The sequence below is a fragment of the Botryllus schlosseri genome, chromosome 5 (assembly GCF_051294905.1).
Source record: "Botryllus schlosseri isolate E-star chromosome 5, Bs_hap1, whole genome shotgun sequence".
NCBI classification, from domain to species: domain Eukaryota; kingdom Metazoa; phylum Chordata; class Ascidiacea; order Stolidobranchia; family Styelidae; genus Botryllus; species Botryllus schlosseri.
The window spans coordinates 25569086-25581675 of record NC_137240.1 but is presented as its reverse complement, the minus strand read 5'-3'; the positions used below and the strand labels follow the sequence as shown (position 1 = coordinate 25581675).

At 40.2% G+C, this 12590-nt stretch overlaps 2 protein-coding genes across 2 annotated transcripts in view; both read right to left on the bottom strand.

The window, feature by feature from the left end:
* Positions 1-12590, bottom strand: part of LOC145439505 (exocyst complex component 2-like) — a 276760-nt gene that overhangs the window by 110937 nt on the left and 153233 nt on the right. The window lies entirely within an intron of this gene.
* The window catches only part of LOC145439507 (NACHT, LRR and PYD domains-containing protein 1b allele 2-like), a 41516-nt gene that overhangs the window by 11791 nt on the left and 17135 nt on the right, over positions 1-12590 (bottom strand). Inside the window, exons 3-5 of the mRNA XM_080316987.1 lie at positions 11518-11622; positions 10997-11098; positions 8582-8731 (exon numbers count right to left, since the gene is read on the bottom strand). Coding sequence (XP_080173113.1) covers positions 8582-8731; positions 10997-11098; positions 11518-11622 — 357 coding nt within the window. The remainder of the gene's footprint in view (positions 1-8581; positions 8732-10996; positions 11099-11517; positions 11623-12590) is intronic.

Genomic DNA, 12590 nt, shown 5'->3' with positions numbered 1-12590 from the left:
CTGGAACCATGCTTACTTTTCAGAGGGTGCTACTAGATCAAAATTGTTGGGAGTCACTGCGCTAAATAAGAGGCGCAAGCTCCTGCTTAGTGCCACGTCTTCCACCTAATAATTAGCTTAAACTCGGCGTTTTGGTTAAAATTGAATATTTTATGTAGGACCAGCCGTTTTAGTTCATATAGTTTTAAATATGCACATCGATCTATCTATCATTCGTTATGATTAGCAATTTATATGATCTATTCATGCACCGTGAGCCTTAAGTCATTTACCTTGTCTCAGATTACTAAACTGTTATCAAACGAATCCTATATTGCTGCTATCGTATAATATTATATCCATGCAAAAATACTAAGAACAACACCTTGTAATACTATGCAATAACACTGGTCAAAAAAATGGAAAAAAAAATTGTTAGGCAGAACATCTGAGAGCCGTTTCTGGGGTTTTTGAGGTTGCTGATCACGAATATCACATTAGATTTGTCAGATTGGCTCTTTGTCAGAAGATATTCATACCCCTAAAAGCCCAAAATTACTGTATTTACTCTTAAATATTTCACTTGGTAGGAAGGAAATCGTAGATTTTTCTAATTTTATACTGCGCATAAATAGATATTTGACTATGAAGATCCCTCATGTCATTCTCAGTCATTCTAATAATATTAACATGACATGATGCGAAATATTTGTCAGTCAAAATGCAGTTTGTCAAGCCTAAAACTTACTTTTGTACAACGGAAATGAATATTTTCCTGTATCAATTGGTCATTCTATCAAGATTAAAGAGGAGTATAAAACAATAAAATTTGTCCTTGAAATGCTTTTCTACACTACTCATATGCGTCGCACTTCTTTTGACTGGCAAATGGATAATTTTCCGCTGAGTCAACAAAGTGAGTATACCTTGTTTGCGATTGCGCATGTTATTTGCTAGTCTTTATTTGAGGTCGTTTTTAGAGGAATCAGTTCGCCAATTTAACTGTCCTTATTTGTATTCGTTTTTTCCAATCTTTGTAATATTACGATTTCTAGTGATTTGATTGTTTGATTACTGTTTTAAATTGTCTTTTTTAGTTGTATAAATTGCCCTCGCAACTGTTGTCTCATGCTCCATTCCACCGAGCAACGGACGAGTGAGCACTATTGCGAAACACTCGCTTGCATTAGCATTTCTTGTATTTGTTACAACGAAATCTCAAGTCTACATTATTCCTTCGACTGGGGTCATTTAGTTGGCTTGAGAAGAATACGAGACTGAACCGCAAGGTTTACCTAGTCCATGGTAGCAGATTTTAGTGCAGCAGACAGGATTCGACGCCTGGTAAATCGGCACTCATTACGATAGGAGTGTCGCGTCGAAACATACCTAGTAACCCTATCAAACGAGAAGCTGGTATCTGGTATATTTAAATACTGATGAAAGATTCCAATTTCACATTAGGAAGGAGTTCACTGCATGTAATTTGTAGTAGATGTAGTAAATGAAACTTTTGAGATGATCACAAACACTCAACTACAAACAATTTGTCAGAAAATTCGTATCTGCATATCGAAAACTTGAGCACAAACATGAGCATAAAAGTTCACTTCTTGTTCAGTCATCTTAATATATTTCCTGATCATATTGTTGATTAGCAAGGGGACAACAAAAAGAACAACAAAAGAAAGATATCAGGGCACATGAGATGGACAATTGAACATATTATGTCAGACCATTGCCGGAGCCTTTCGGGAAACTGCACTAAATAGCTTACCGCGAATTATCTGAGTATCTAGCAGTGTTGGGGTGTCTCGAGTCACCTTTTTCGTCTGACTTGACTTGACTCGAGTCACTTAGTTAAAATGACTTGACTTGACTTGACTCGGCGTATCAGAAATGCGGATTGACTCGTGACTCGGAGCAAAATTCACGAGTCAATTTCAAGTCATTAAGTAATCGGTGTCGATAAAAATCACTGTATCTTGCATATGTTTGGATTGTTCACGAAACGCTGGTGTAACCCTTGAGAGCGACCAATCATTCAATGATCGAGCGTTTCATTGAGCCTCGATTGTTCTCTCATAAATAAATTGATCGCAAACGAAGTTATCGAAGCTTACAGTTACGTTGTCGTAAACTCTAGTAGTAAAGTAATGAAATAGAAAAATGTCTATTTCTGTTCTCTGTTCTTACCTTTACCGAACCTCTTGTTTTATTGAAATTGAATTCGAATATAGTGTATATTGTCCTCAACCATTAGCGCAAGCTCGAATTCTATCATATCTATTTGTAAATGAGTAATGTATTGCATCTTATCAAATCGTTTCTCTATTCTTTATTTTGGCTGGTAACTATATAAACTAAGGCTATGCAATTACTTACGTAGCTTAACAGTTCTACGTGTATGTGAGCGACACATCGCCTTCTTGCCGATATATTTCACTCTATATTCGTTCAGACCGGACAATGTATTCGGCATCTGCGTATTGCTGCTACGGTTATGTTGAGCAGAGTGTAAAACGGGTTTCTATACTTGCTAACGATATTACCCCATTAACAAGTTATACACTGTACAGCAGTAGCCAACGCCCCAATCGCACTGATTTGGTTTTTATGATACATATTAAATCAAAACCCCGTACGCCTGCTACATATTTTACGTCAGACAACGATATCAACTTCATTGATTGGTTGAATAAGCATCTTTCGCTGACTACCTACATGTAGTGTGTTTCGCTATTGATGTTGTCTGTTGTGTGATTGCGGGTCAAGCTAACAGCAGAGAGTCACTAAATATTCGAGCAAACTTTTATAACAAAGCAATAAATTTTTTGAGATCGTCAAGGTGCATGCTCGCTTAGAGCTGATTTTTTTTATGCTTCCAGCGCCATGTATATGGTGGCCCGCAGTTGAAATGCAATAAATTTCAACCAAGGATGTTATAATGAAGTGAAAATTGTAATATATGAAAAAGGTTCACAGTGCAGAACCTACCAAGGTTCGTTTGTGAACGTGAACCTCTAAATTTCTGAGGTTCACACACTGAACGCGAACGTGAACCTCACGTTCACTTCACACCATCCCTACCCCGCACAGGCCCCACTCACACATACCCATCAGATCAATTGTTCTCCTTTCCATCGGTCGGCCAGAGAAATTGGTGTCAGCGTTATTAACCAATCAAATTGCGCTTGATTATCACGCAGCTTCGCCGTGACGTTTCCGCTACCTAACTTCGCCTGGTTCATGAGCACTTGAGCGTTGAGTGATTGTGATGTCATAAGTCATCGGATGTTGTTTACTGCTGCATACTTCGTTTGAATTATATTCCGTCCATACCGGCGAATTGTATTTCCGAGATTATAGTGTTGGAAGGGAATATGAATGAAATTCTTCGTTGAGATAAGTTGAGCTACAGATATTTCGGGCTATTATTGAAATTTGTTACGTGCTTGCTTAGATGTGTATTGATAGTCAAATGGTGTTTAGAATACAAGTTCAGTCACATTAACTGCTTTTCTGCGTTAGGCTTCTAAAAGAGGCCTTGATATAAATACTTATAGTTTTCCGTGGCCTGAAATGTCAGGCTGGCGGCAGTGAACAGCGAGATACTTGTCAAGTTATTAGTGCTCTGAACGTAATGCGTACTACCGACCCGTTGATATTTTAATGCTAAACCGCGGAAGAGTGTCGGTACCCCTCACCGGATCTTGGCGTGTTCTGGTTATGGCTTTGACATCATTTGTTAGTGCATTCATTAATGTATGTACATTAAAGGAACATGGGATATGCTCAACCCATCTATTTTCTCTGTCTGCAATAGCTGTGACTGAATTTACAATCATGGATGCTCGTTACAATGGTTGGCATTTCAATTGTTCAGCCAAATACTATATCTTGTAATAATTTCTGATTAAAATTTGTGATACTCATTTCAGGTAATCTACGAGTTATTTTGTTGCTATATTTAACCTTTATTTTACGGTGGAGACTGAAGCCATGAAGTGATTGCGATATGACCAAATATCAGTATAAGTTTGATGGTGAATTGAAAAGAATGCAGAGATGGCGAAGGCAGCAGTTCATAAAATATCTTCCTCTAAGCCAGGGGTCTCCAACACGTGGCCCGCGGGCCGCATGCGGCCCGCGACCTGATTTGAAAAAAATTCAGAAAAACGCTTAGTAAATCATGTTGAAACGCTAAAATTGATTTCAGTTGAAACATAATGTTGTTGTTTTTCAAAGTGAGCCATTCTATGTGCCCACTATCACTATTACTCACTAGTTGATACGGCTTCGGCATAGTAATATCATTCCATGGATGAAGAATTTGCTGGTACGAATGGGCATATTGCCTTGACGTGCATTGGCCCACCACTGCCAAGACCGAGACGCCTGCAAAACGACTTCGGGCGCTCCAAAAGACCATGCTTTACGAGGAGATAGTTGTCTAGCAAGTAGGCCTACCGTGTATAGCTAACCCCAATATTGATTCTTCAATCCATGGGTGGCCAATCTGCAGCAGTAGAAGGAAAATTATGCGGCTGTCGACACTTGTAATAACAACCCTAAGTTTTCACAGATACCCCCTGCATCAGCTGTATCTGGGAATCTGATCACATTGGCCGAGAAAGGATAAATATTTTATAGTAATATGTGAAACTATACTAATATTTATTGACGAAATTCACTCATGAACAAGAAAAATTTTTCGCGCTTCGCGCGACTACAGACTGGTTCTCTGTGGCTCTTTACAACATAACTACTAACGATTTGGTGCGCATAGTAAGCCGATATGTGCATATAGATTAGTTCGGAGTGTACCGGCAATGGACATGGACATGATAACGTGGGTATTTGGCCCCAGCTAGTTTATCACGACTAACCACCGGTATGCGGCCGCAGGCTACATGAGTACGCGAAATGCGGCCGTGAATTACAAAAATGTTGGCCACCCCTGTTTTAGCGGCTAAAGAGTGTTGTCATTGTCAGGTATCGTGTACAGCTCATAGTCCAAAATATAATGACATTGATGATCATGATACTTTTTGTTGTATTTGTGTTTGTTCAATAAAATATTAGTTCTTTTGTGGTGACTATAACCGTCGCCTATGTTAGAAAGCACGGCGTTGTAATAACGTAGAGTTATCAGACGTGGTTGTTGAACTGCGTTGCCTACTTTTATATCGATATTGATGTCATGCGGCCCGCGGCCTCCAGGAATTTGGAAAAGTGGCCCGCGACCTATTTTGAGTTGGCGACCCCTGCTCTAAGCATTGGTTCAACCTGCAGCGACAATGACCATGATCAGCCGATTATCACTGCTAAAGATCTCTGGCTGACAGTACATCGCACGAATATTAGGCCAGTGGAATTACCCAAATATCAGAGACTACGCCAAGCCTAAACGTGGGAGAAATCATTCACAATTGGGCTCTGAATGAAGTTAGCATGCCACACAGTGAGTAGGCTGCGGATGGTAGCTCCGCGTTGCTTATTCCTATTCTTCCCGCCAAGGCCCAGACTTGTTTGATAAACCAGATTTTGTCTGTATTTCAATTCAAGGGCAGGAATAGTTATATCAAACTCGTCCCGGAAAGAAGATCTCTCTGTATCTCGACTGAAATCAATATGTCGTTTTATGCATTTTATATGGCTGACTGTCTGTATTTGACCGGTATTTTTTGTATGCTTATGGTGGATTTTATTATAACTAAAACTATAATGAAAGCATGTTGTCAAATTGTGATGTCTTACAACATAAGGGTCAGTATGTATGCCAGAAAGCAACAGTGATCCAGGTAGCGATAGGACTAGTAGCGGTTGTAAGCTGCAGTAGCGAGAGGGTTAATGGACGGCAACAACGGGTTAATGAGTCTGCGGCAGAAGTGCGAATTTTTTTTTTTAAGCATCATTTTGACATCGAATGCGCATGATACGCCGGATGATCGCTTCCCATTTTGTTGACTGGGTAGCACCATCAGTGACTAGGCCGTGCCCCAGCCAACTATCCGCGCATAGATTCCGACCGGTACATCCAACTCAAGCCTGCAAATACAAGGTCAACTACCTACTACTTCACGCCCTAACTGCCTGATACCACCAGTCACCACTATTTCACGCTTCTGCCCCGAACTACTAATACTTCACGCCCTAACTGCCTGATACCACCAGTCACCACTATTTCACGCTTCTGCCCCGAACTACTAATACTTCACGCTACCAAACATCAGTGTTGGGATGACTCGAGTCACCTTTTTCGCATGACTTGACTTGACTCGAGTCGAGTCACTTTGCTAAAATGACTTGACTTGACTTGACTCGACTCGGAGTATCAGAGATGTGGATTGACTCGTGACTCGGAGCAAAATTCACGAGTCAATTTCAAGTCATCAAGTAATCGGTGTCGATAACAATCACTGTATCTTGCATATGTTCGGATTGTTCGCGAAACGCTGGTGTAACCCGTGAGAGCGACCAATCATTCAATGATCGTGCGTTTCACTGAGCCTGGATTGTTCTCTCCCAAATAAATTGACCGCAAACGAAGTGATCGATGCTTACAGATTACGTTGTCGTAACTCTGGTAGTAAAGTGATAGCAAAATGTCTATTTCCGTTCTCTGTTCTTACCTTAACCAATAAAGCTATTGTTTTATTGAAATTGAATTCGAATATAGTTTATATCAGAGGTGGGCAAACTACGGCCCGCGGGCCGCATGCGGCCCGCAACACCGTTTTGTGCGGCCCGCGAGAGTCTAAAGAAACTTATTAAAAATATTGATAAAATGCGTACTAAATATCGAATTAATTCAGGAACTAATTAAACTTTTTCTTAGTATATTTCACCATGATAATTCTAAGGTAGTGGTTCTCAAACTGGCGGGCGTGCCCCCCTTGAGAGCGTGAAGGCATCTGAATGGGAAGTGGCGAAGCCGAGCTCGACTGAAAAAATTTTTCGCGCTCCGCGCGATTTGCACCAGCTTCCTAATTATTGCTCTGTATTTAGTCTCAATTTCATATGTAAAAATCTAGCATCCACAGACGTAACCTTCCATGCCATCAAATTATCCGTTAGGTCTTCTAGCATCCTGGTTGCGTTTTGTGATATGACGATAAGGGAGCGCGAAATCTTTCACCATCGCAAGGGGGGCTTGTCTTTAAAAGTTTGAGAACCCCTGTTCTAAGGTAAATACTTCCAATATTAGTTTTATGTTTAATTTATGACGCGACCGTCTCAAGGCCCCCAGAGTCATGGAAGGTTTCAACCGCTAAAAATCACAGAAATCCTAAACGAAATTGACATAATTCTGATCATGAGTGTGATTTCAGATTGGCCACTCCAGCTTTAACTATTTTAGTGCTGTGCTTATAGATTTAGGGTATTCATATTTTATCTGAAAATAGTAGAAGCGTGTTTGAATCTAACATGGTTATGCTGCTGTTAGCATTGTGTGTCCTGGAACTGAACCCAAAGAGGAATTAGTAAATCTATGAACAGATCGCTTCTCACAGATTTAAATTTCAATCCTGTTATAAGAATCGAGACAACCGACTTTCATCTCTAATGTTTTGACAAATTGGTCATTGAGGTTGACCAGCCTACGAAATCTCGCCACTGTTTCGGACGCGTGTATGATATCATCAAAGCAATGTTTGGTTTGTTTTAAATAAGCATATCTAATATGTCCATGTCCTCACTATAATCAAATACCAATATTGCATTTTGGTTTATAATCCCAATTTTATATAGTGCGGCCCGCGAATGGATTCAGATGTTGAATGCGGCCCGCGAGCTCAAAAGTTTGCCCACCCCTGGTTTATATAGTCATCAACCATTGGCGCAAGCTCGAATTGTATCACATCTATTTGTAAATGGGTAATGTATTGCATATTATCAATTCGTTTCTCTATTCTCCATTTTGGCTGGTAACTATAAACTGTGGCTAGGCAATTACGTAGTTTACCAGTTCTACGTATATGTGAGTGATACAGCGCCTTCTTGCGTATATATTTAACTCTATATTCGTTCATCGGTCGGAATCAATGACCAGTCAAACTGTATTTCAGACAGCTAGCAAATTGCAATGACGTAATCATGCCTCACACATACTTCGGAAAGGCAACTTGACTTGAAATGTGACTTGACTCGTGACTTGACTTGACTTGACTCGACTTGACTCGAGTCACCTGCAAAAATCGAGTGACTTGACTTGACTCGAGTCACCTTTGAAAATTGATTGACTTGACTTGACTCGAGTCAAAATGTGCAATGACTCGTGACTCGAAGGTAGTGACTTGATCCCAACACTGCCAAACATAGAGACATAGCCTACCTAATCACTCGCATCCATCTTCAGTCACGCTCTCAGCCAACTCCCTACGCAACTATTTCAACACGCGGTCTCCCGCCATACCACGCGCGACATAATTTCTAAACATCAAATACAGAACATTCTGAAAACCTCGGGTTTGCACAGATTACACGATTAATTGCTTATTCGCAAATACAAGTATGGGTGAAAACCATGATTCGGTGTTCATGTTGATACCAAACTTGACACTGCCAATGATCATAACAGTAAAAATTCCTAACTGACCTTTTCCAGTTTCGACTTTGATAACTCCGTTAAATCGCGTTGCCTGGCATATAGGTGATGTTGCTCATCCAATTTGATAAATTCGGTATCGAAAAGTCGCCAACAAAATACCACAGGAGCGAGAATCCGTACGAATACTATCGTGGATTCCTGAGACAAGGAAATGTTGTTAGCTACGCCGCAAGCCGCCAATAAAAACTATTTTTAGCAGACCGATGCCGATCTGTGAGGAGTTGGTTACTGGTGTGCGAAAAGTCCTTTGCGTAGTGTCGAGATGTCGACTAGAAAAGTCAAGGTAATCTCTATAATCAAAACATGTGTATTACGGCCATATTGGGTTGGGTACCCTGTACTGAACCTATGGTGTATGACAGGCCTGGACAAATGCGGCCCGCGAAAGGTTGCTTGGAATTCAAAACATGAAACTTGCTTTTTGAATGACTAAAACCATGTGCTGTATCAAATGAACAGGAAATTCGTATACTTTGAAGCCTGTTCAGTGTTCATTAATATGCTAAGATTATGTGGCCTACGTACCTGGCATGCGTGATCCAGATTCAAAATAAAGGCAATGTGGCAAAGTATCAGTAGCAGTTGAAGTCACAAGAAATCACTCTTTCCATATAGTTTAGTTCAAACCTTCCTTGTTGCCATTGTCACATTACGCTTATAAGGTATGTTCCAATTTGTTACGTGATATGTGTCCAAATCCCAATTCGTAAAACAAGTCAATCAGTGCGCGCCATTACTATATGACTCATCATATCTATATCTCCCCTAAAGGAGTAACTGGCATGCCAAAAAAAAGAAAGCCGAAAACTGAAATTCAAAGAAGATTTTGGGTTAGAGCGCCAAATATTCGCATACTGGAGTCAGGGCTAAACCCGTCCTTTCAGTGTTTGACGAGCATGTCGCCGAGATTAAGGATTTTAATTAAAGTCGGTCTTATGGCAAAATCATGAAACACTCGGTCAAGGAAAAGCGAAGTTCAGAAAAACTGCCAGCTTCGCTCATCATAAAGGCTTTAAGCTGCTGCACACTGCTCGGAAGGCAGCGACCAAGAAAATAAGCTTTGTACTGCAGTGCAGTGGTTCCCGAACTGGGAGACGTGAAAGCATCAGAATGGTGACTCGCGCGATATACCCCCAGCTTTTACTTTTTGCTCTGTGTATTATCTAACTTTATATTTCACAATTCTCTCATCAACAGCCATAATCGTCCATGCTTTCAAACTATCCGTTGGGATTGCTAGCCTTCTGGTTGCAGTTTTTAATATTTTGTAATATCATGATAAGAGGGCGCGAAATTGTTCACTATCATAAAGGAAGGCGTGCCTAAAAAAATTTGAGCACCACTGTTTTTGAGTCTTAATGGAATAACGTGGAGAGGGTTTTAAAGAGAGCTAAAATGTATCATGTTCAACATTGTTTCGAATCATGACAGCAAATAGATATTTCTTTTAATGAAGCGCCACTTTCTCATTATCTGATATAAACACATTCACTGAGCAGCATTTAATAACAATGTCATTTGGAAATAAAAGTAAAATACTCAGGAGAATATAGCTAAAATGTTTCACTCGGCCCTTCAAAGTATTTATTTTTCTCATTTGGCCCGCGGAGGAAAATAATTGCTCATCCCTGGTGTATGAGATGAGCTGCAATGAATTTTCAATGTGAAAGTCGTGTATTTTTTTGGGTTGGCCTACATACCAATACGGAGAATGCTATTACCTAATTGCTAGTAAAGAGAAAGTTTAACGGATATCTAAGATGAGCGCTGCATTATTGATAATTGCGTTGATGTTAGAGACCCTTTCTTTAAGGGGCACTGCGCTTTAAATATGATGGTGCGGTCTCAAATTAAAGATATAACCGTTGTTTGGTCAATATCATTTTCTTCAGAAAGCCATCGTAATGGAACTACAGCTAAAGGATTTTTCGACACTCCCCGTTCCGCGCTACGCTGCTGCGATAGCTCGTCGTCGCTGATTAAACTGATGCGAAAATTCTGGTTCGATATCTTCACTGTTGCACTTGTTCGACGCGATCAGATAGTCACGCAGAACACGAATTTTAGATAATCTAGTTATCAGCCGATATTCTGAAGAAATTGTGTCTTGCAAACCACGGCGGTGTAGTTATGGTTAGCATACGGTACCGGCGCTCAACGGGAGACGTTAAGCCAGGTGGTTAGAACGCAGGACACAGAAATGTCACATCATAGTTGGATATCATCGTTGTAGATTTCAGCGAATGACGTGTGACGTGATAAATTTATCAAAAACAAATGTATGTTTCTGAATCGAAATATGACACGAAACTATTGGGCGGTAAATGAGCGACGGAAATATGGACAGTTGATTTCAAGGATAAGTATCAAGTGGCAATCATTTAGAAAATCGTTATATCCTACCTTTATGTTGAAATGCCCTACAAAATCATTTCCCCATATCTCGATAATATTTTCTTCGTTCTTCAATTTAAAATAATATTCTTGCGTAGTCAGCCCGACAACCTAAATATTGCTCAGATGAGAAGCTTGCGATGGAATAAAGTATCGATCGGCGATGAAATCAATTGACTTCATAACGTAAATAGAGTGATGACATAGATGCCACGACATCTCCAATGCCGGAAGTCGTAAATAGGATATATTCATAAAAATGGACTTGGAAACAGTAGTATAGTCGAACGATTTTAATGTCCTTGAACGGCATCATCGATCAACGGTTCCGACCTTACTGTCAATATGTATTAGTATAGCCTTATACAGAACACAGTCAATAGCACGCAGTAGGCCTACACACTGTAAACCAGTGAAGTGACAATCCATCGGAAATTGGTTGGGCCGCGGCTGGAAGGACGCCAGTCGTAAAAACGCCGCCAAACAGGTAAATGTATTAGAACGAAATTATAATAAAGCACCGAACTCACATTCCAATCCAATTTTCCAGATAGTGATTCAATCTGATCATGTCCAAGAAGAGAACGTAGCGCTGTTGCTGAGAATTTGTTAGCATACAAATTCAATTCCTTCACCTGGAACAATGGAAATATATTTTGAAATTTGGAGATCTAAGCGTGAAAGTCGTTCATAAACCAAATCATCGGCGTGGAGATACAAAGTAACTGATCCGTAATCTTTTTACGTTTCTGTCATAGGATCTTACATATAGACTACAAAAGGGCTATTCAACCGGGTTTAAAGTAGGTAGACCTCTACGCAGGGGCTCTCAAATCGGGGTTCGCAATCTGGTATCATCAGTTAAGATTAAGCAGCGGTAGAGAGTGTGTAGTAAGGCACCGAGTTATGGGAAATCTAGGTATTGCCTTATAAGGTCATGTCATATGCCGTTTTTATTAAATCTTTTGAGTTTAAGAAGCGAAGATTTGATTTTAACTTGCTTACAACGCCAAAGTCGCAACGTCGGGTACAATCAAGTACTCTCTACTACAACGGTTATCAAGCTGGGGTCCGCTTACGTTTTGGGGTCTGGGAGACACTTTTGTAGGACCGCAAAATCCGTTCCAACAAAGTTCAAACGATCCCGAGAAAACGAATCGTTGGAATACAAAAAAATTCAGGCTACCTATTTTTGAAGCAAATTCATTGGTGTCCCGACATTATATATCTCGTTAATCAACATAAAGTATTTTGGAGCAGAATTATTAAAGTTTAAACTTTAGTCGCGCTTCGCGCGCTTTAGTGTCAAAATCCATATTTTGATTTTACTGTGCTAAGACCCTCTCGCGCACAAAATACGCATAGTTTTACAAAAATAAATCTACTTGTATTCGCGATTATGAGAGCATCGTTTGAGGCCGTTGAAATACTATAATCTAGGGTTGCGCACCCAGCGTGTGCATAATCGGCGAACATATCACTGGCGATACAGGCGTGCCCCAAAATTACCGAATGCTGGCCGGAATTTTCGATATTGATATGTTAAGACACCGAAATAGCGGGCACCGAATAGTCATAATCCTATCCCCGCGCGGTACAAATG